This window comes from Dermochelys coriacea, chromosome 1, assembly GCF_009764565.3.
Source record: "Dermochelys coriacea isolate rDerCor1 chromosome 1, rDerCor1.pri.v4, whole genome shotgun sequence".
Classification (NCBI taxonomy): Eukaryota; Metazoa; Chordata; order Testudines; family Dermochelyidae; genus Dermochelys; species Dermochelys coriacea.
The window spans coordinates 5,546,453-5,552,612 of record NC_050068.2 but is presented as its reverse complement, the minus strand read 5'-3'; the positions used below and the strand labels follow the sequence as shown (position 1 = coordinate 5,552,612).

Sequence of the window (6,160 nt, the reverse complement as noted above, 5' to 3'; positions counted from 1 at the left end):
GCCCCTTACCACTGTCCCTGCCCCCCCACCCCAGAATCCACAGTCAGGAACTGGGCCACAAGTGGGGCCACGGCTCTGGTAGTGGGGAGTGGAGACAAGGGTAAGAGGGCTGAGAGTGGGGCCAGAACCACAGCCGATCTGGGAGCCAGAAGTTGAGGCCGGGGCCACAGCTGAGGGCGAGGCCAGAGCACAGCTGGGGGTAGAGCGGGGCTGGGTGGCGCTCCCTGCCCTCCCCCTCTGGGGGCTGTCCCAGGCTCTGCCACCCCCCCAAACGTTCCTCTGTGCCCCCCTAGGGGGGGCATGCCCCATAGTTTGGGGACCACTGGGTTAGAGGAAGATCTTCTTTATTCAGGAAGGCTGTTCCAACTACAACTACAACTGCAGCCCACCTTTGCCTGACTTCCTGTCTGGGAAGCCAAACCATGAAAGATACAATTCCCAATCCTGCCAGCTTCCCAGGTCATGGCTCCCTCCGCTGGCAGGCTGCTCTACCTGAGGTCAGGCTGGAGGCTGGATGGGAGTAAGGTGTGGGTGTCAGGGGAAGTTTCCTGCAATGGTGGAGCCGATTCATAGATTCCCGGGCCATTGGGATCATGTAGCCTGCACAACAGAGGCCATGGCACTGCTCCCAAACACTCTCAACAGATAGAGATTCTTGAGTCTGTCGCTCTCAGGCAGGTTTTCTACTTCTTGAATCATTCTCCTGGCTCTTCTCTGACCCCTCTCCAATTGATCAACGTCCTTCTTGCGCTGTGGGCAGCAGAACTGGTTACTGTAATTCCAGCAGCGGCTGCTGCCAGATCAGCAGGCAAAGACTGAATTCCAAGCTGCCTACAGCACTGGGCTGGCACAGAGCAAACTAAACAACCCCACCAAAAAACAAAAACCAAGCCCTTCCCACATCAGGTTTTCTCTGGGTTTTAAACTTCCTTCATCCATTGAAAACCACTCAGGCTCGTCTGGCAATGCTACCAGAACTTTCCAGGGGCAATATCTACCCAAAACCACCTGGAGGCCACCAATAGCCCAACCCCAATCAGTGTCAAAGTACATCAGCAAGAATCCAGTCCTTTAAACCAAGTTCCCAGCATCCATCGGGCTCTCCTTAGCACAACTCAGTTAAGGGATGTTATACGGCCTTTCCCTGAGTTCCATGGCAACAGTTCCTCAGTCTAGAGGTCTTAAACCAATTACAGCCTGTAACGATGATGCCTCTGGCAGGACACAACTGAGAGTATCAATTCGGAACAAATTGCTTAGAGCAGGGCAGTCACAGCCCCAGGTTGGTGGTTCTCCACCTCTAAGGCACATCAAACCAGCCAAACAGAGAGGACTTTGGTCTCACCCCACTGGCTAACCATAAGTCATACAAACAATTCCCTTAGACACTCCAGTTTCCCAGTATCACCACCAGTGCCACTTGTTATGGGGACAAATGGTTATGAAAACCAATACCCCAGTAAAGAAAAAAGGTTCTCTTGATCCCAAAGGACCAAGCCGCAGACCCAGGTCAATATACAAATCAGATCTTACCCACAAATCACGCTGTTGCCAATCCTTTAGAATCTAAAATCTAAAGGTTTATTCAGAAAAAGAAAGAAATATAGATGAGAGCTAGAATTGGTTAAATGGGATCAATTACATACAGTAATGGCAAAGTTCTCAGTTCAGGCTTGTAGCAGTGATGGAATAAACTGCAGGCTCAAATCAAGTCTCTGGAGAACATCCACAGCTGGGATGGGTCATTCAGTCCTTTGTTCAGAGCTTCAGTTTATAACAAGGTTCCTCCTGAAGTAAGAAGCAGGATTGAAGACAAGATGGAGGGGTTTCCAGGGCCTTTTATATTCTTTCTCTTGTGGACAGAAACCCCTTGGTTCTCCTGTGCAAAATCACAGCAACAAGATGGACTTCGGAGTCACATGGGCAAGTCACATGTCCATGCATGACTCAGTTCTTTACAGGCCGTCGCCATTGTTTACATGTTAGTTTGACCGTTCCGAGGAAAGCTCAGATGTGGTCTGGAGCCTCCCAAAGTTCACTGTCAGTTAAGTGTTTCTTGACTGGGCACTTACTCAAAATAGTCCTTTCTCAAGAAGATCACCAAATGCTTCACTGAGGCTACTTAGAATCAAAATACATTGAGATACAAGTACAAAGCCAATATTCATAACTTCAACTACAAAAAATGATACACACATACAGAGAGCATAATCATAACCAGCAAATCATAATCTTTTTATAGACATCTCACACAACAACCTTTGTACAATATTTTCTGCAAATATATAACAGTGGTTACAACAATGATCTATACGGTCACAGTTTATGTCAATAGACCCACTGCTTCCATGTTTATGACAGGAGGAAGGTGGGGCTGGACTTGAAGAGGAAGGAGGGTTAGAAGGTAGCTTTCTGGGGGCTGGGGAGGGCAAGCTAGGGACGAGTTAAGCAGGCGCCAGAAAGGCGGGAAGTGATGGTTAAGCAGGAGGAAGTGGGTGCTTGGGCTAGGGAGGTCAGCCATTGGGAGAGCCTGGAGATGAGGGGAAGGAAGCAACAGACCTTGGAGTAAGTGAAGTGGACGAGAGGAGAAAGGGGTATGTGTGTGTGTCGGGGGGCGAGGGGGAGGGAAGAGTAACCCAGAACATGAGCCAGCTGGGGCTGACACACAGTCCTGGGGCTGACACGCACCATCTTGTCCAACTGTGGCTAACGGGGAGAATCGTGCCTGCCACTGAAAGGGTTAGGTGCCAGGCCACAAGGTGGGGATACAGGGAAGAGAGGACGGGACTCATGACCGCTGGTGGGGACTCTTTCCTGGGGGCAGTGGGAGCGAGGGGAGTGACAGCTGCTGCGCAGGTCCCTTTGGTGGCTGCCCATCCCATGATTCGGGGATCCCAAACCGCAGGCCGGAAGGGGGCGTTTCATGTCTCTGTGCTCAGCAGACCGAGCGGGCTGGAGCCAGCGTGCTCCAGCCTCCCAGGGCAGCTTGAGCCCTGGGAAAGCCCAAACCTCGGGGACTGTGGTAGCTGGGGGCGGGCAGGCGATTCTGTTCCATGCAATCTCCCCGCCTTCCATCGCTTGTGGCTCCCCTGTGGGCAGTCAGAGCTCAACCTCATACTTTCACTTGTATGCCCACACCAGCACTGTCCCTCACCCCTTCACATGCCTCTCCCCAGGAGTTCCTTGTGTAGCCCCTTCGGGTTTAGCGAGCATGGCCCCTTTAAATCTTTTTCCTAAGGGGGGTGCGGGAGCAGTGAGAGAAAGGAGGGAAACTCCAGGTGGGGCACTGGAGCCAGAGAGAGGGAGAAGGGCTGCAGGACAGGCTGGACCCAGTATCATGGCTGCCCAGAGCTGCATGGGGCTGTGAGTACTGGGGCTTGTGACTCTGCATTGAGAATAAGGAGGGAGGCTGGAGCTAGTTAAGTGGGGAGGTGGTCGCTCTGTGTGGCTTTGCAGAAAGCATCAGAAGAGGGCACCGGCGGGGTTTGTTGGGGAAAGTTCACTGGTGCCGAAGACGACCAGGAGCACCCAATACTCACCACCGGACTGGAACTTTGCTCAGGACTCCTGACCTCTGTGTGCAGACACATTGCTCAGTGTCTGCCCCTTCAGACTCTGCTACCACTGGGCCCGGGGGGCCTTGGTTTGGATGCAACCCTGTTCTACTGCCCCCCCTATATTTCCCCTTGTTGTTTTTCTCCTCTCATCCCTCTGTAAATAAATATCTCCCTTTGTTATATCCATTGTACTTTTCCTCTGTGTGTATGTGTGTGTGTGTGTGTGTGTGTGTGTGTGTTCGTTCACTCAGGTGCCCCTGGGGTGGAAGGGATTTTTCCTGCTGCATTCCTGCATATGCCGTCTCTTGGCCAGAGCTGCCTGCAGAGCAGACTCCATATTGGCCACGAGGGCGCTAAAGTTACGCTTGTAACGCTCCTTCCTTTCCCATCACTCACCCACCTACTGACAGGTTTCAGAGTAGCAGCCGTGTTAGTCTGTATCCACAAAAAGAAAAGGAGGACTTGTAACACCTTAGAGACTAACAAATTTATTTGAGCATAAGCTTTCATGAGCTACAGCTCACTTCATCGGATGCAAGCAGTGGAAAATACAGTGGTGATTTTATATACACAGAGAACATGAAACAATGGTTGTTACCATATACACTGTAACGAGAGTGATCAGGTAAGGTGAGCTATTACCAGCAGGAGAGAAAAAAAACCTTTTGTAGTGATAATCAAGGTGGGCCATTTCCAGCAGTGGACAAGAAAGTGTGAGGAACAGTGGGGGTGAAAAATAAACATGGGGAAATAGTTTTACTTTGTGTAATGACCCATCCACTGCCAGTCTCTATTCAAGTTGAATTTAATGGTGTCCAGTTTGCAAATTAATTCCAGTTCAGCAGTCCCTCATTGGAGTCTGTTTCTTGACATCTGATTTGTGTCCATTTATTCTTTTACATCGAGACTGTCCAGTTTGGCCATTGTACTTGGCAGAGGGGCATTGCTGGCACATGATGGCATATATCCCATTGATAGATGTGCAGGTGAACGAGCCTCTGATAATGTGGCTGATGTAATTAGGCCCTATGATGGTGTCCCCTGAATAGATATGTGGACACAGTTGGCAACGGGCTTTGTTGCAAGGATAGGTTCCTGGGTTAGTGTTTTTGTTGTGTGGTGTGTGGTTGCTGGTGAGTATTTGCTTCAACAGACAAATATTTGTCTGAACCTGAAGCAAATACTTAAATCTTAAGCATTCTCTGCCGTATCTGTTTGGTCCTCACCCCATAAACAATGGGGTTCAGCATGGGTGGGACCAGGAGGTAGAAGTTGGCCAGCAGGATGTGGATGTGAGGAGACACGTTTTGGTCGAACCGGTGTGTCAGCGATGAGGTGACAATGGGTGTGTAAAAGGCCAGGATGACGCAGATGTGGGAGACGCAGGTGTTGAAGGTCTTGAGGCGGGCATCAACTGAGGCTAGCCTGAGCACGGCCCGCAGGATCATGATGTAGGACAGGACAATGAACAGCAAATCCATGAGCAGCACCAGAAAGCCAATAGTCAGGCCATAGAGGTTACTGATGGTGGTATCCCCACACACTAGTATCACAACTGCCATGTGCTCACAGTAGGAATGTGCAATCATGTTGGTCCTGTAGTTCGCAAACTGTTGGATAAGTAGGGGCAGCGGGGAGATGTACAACATGCCCCGGAGCATGGCCACTAGCCCGATCTTGGCTACGATCGTGTTGGTCAAGACGGTCTTGTGCCTCAGTGGGTCGCAGATGGCGACGTAGCGGTCAAAAGCCATGGCCAGGAAGATCCCAGACTCTATGGCTGAGAAGGAGTGTATGACAAACATCTGGAGGAGGCAGGCTTCCAAGCTGATCTCTCTGTAACTGAACCAGAAGATGGCCAGCAGCTTGGGCATGGTGGAGGTGGAGAGGACCAGGTCGATGACGGCCAGCATGGAGAGGAAGTAGAACATGGGCTTGTGCAGGCTCGGCTCTGTCTTGATGATGAAGAGGACGGTGCAGTTCCCCAGGATGGTGATGACGTACATGAAGCAGAAGGGGATGGAGATCCAGAAGTGCAGGGTTTCCAGCCCAGGGATGCCGATCAGGAGGAACATTGCGGGATTGAAGCAGGAGCCATTGAAAGGCAACATGATGCATTTCCTGTGCCAGATGAGACTTCAAGAGATGCTTCTGGCCCTACAATGAGAAGCAGTGGATGATAGTTGGCAGAGATTGCATTGCCTCTAACTAGTACTCAGGCGTCTAGTGCTGGGAAGAAACAGATTTACCAGCCTGACCACACTGTCCCCACTTAACAAATAATTAACAATCGATGGTGAGGTTCTGTGGCCTGTGCTATGCAGGGGGTCAGAGGAGATGATGCAAATAGACCCTTCCGGCCTTCAAATCTATGAGGCACTGATTCAATTAGGGCATGATCCAACTCTTACTGAAATCAACGGGGAGTCTTTCCATTGACGTCAGTGGAGCTGGGTCTGTAGCTCTTCGATAGCATTTTTCTCTTGGACATTTCTATGAATACGATGCCTATGTGCAGCGACACTAGACTGGATAAACGTGACAAGCGTTGTCAACCTGCAGGGGTGTGTGTGGCTGAGTTACTGTCTCTGTGAGAACCCAAA

At 50.6% G+C, this 6,160-nt stretch overlaps 1 protein-coding gene across 1 annotated transcript; it reads right to left on the bottom strand.

The window, feature by feature from the left end:
• Positions 1–4,741: 4,741 nt before the first annotated feature.
• On the bottom strand, positions 4,742–5,668 carry LOC119862245 (olfactory receptor 52M1-like). The gene has a single exon (XM_038418603.1). The coding sequence runs from the start codon at positions 5,666–5,668 to the stop codon at positions 4,742–4,744; it is 927 nt and encodes a 308-aa protein (XP_038274531.1).
• Positions 5,669–6,160: the final 492 nt, after the last annotated feature.

Coding starts and splice junctions, on each gene's coding strand:
- LOC119862245 (XM_038418603.1), bottom strand. CDS start 5,668: ATGTTGCCTTTCAATGGCTCCTGCTTCAATCCCGCAATGTTCCTCCTG.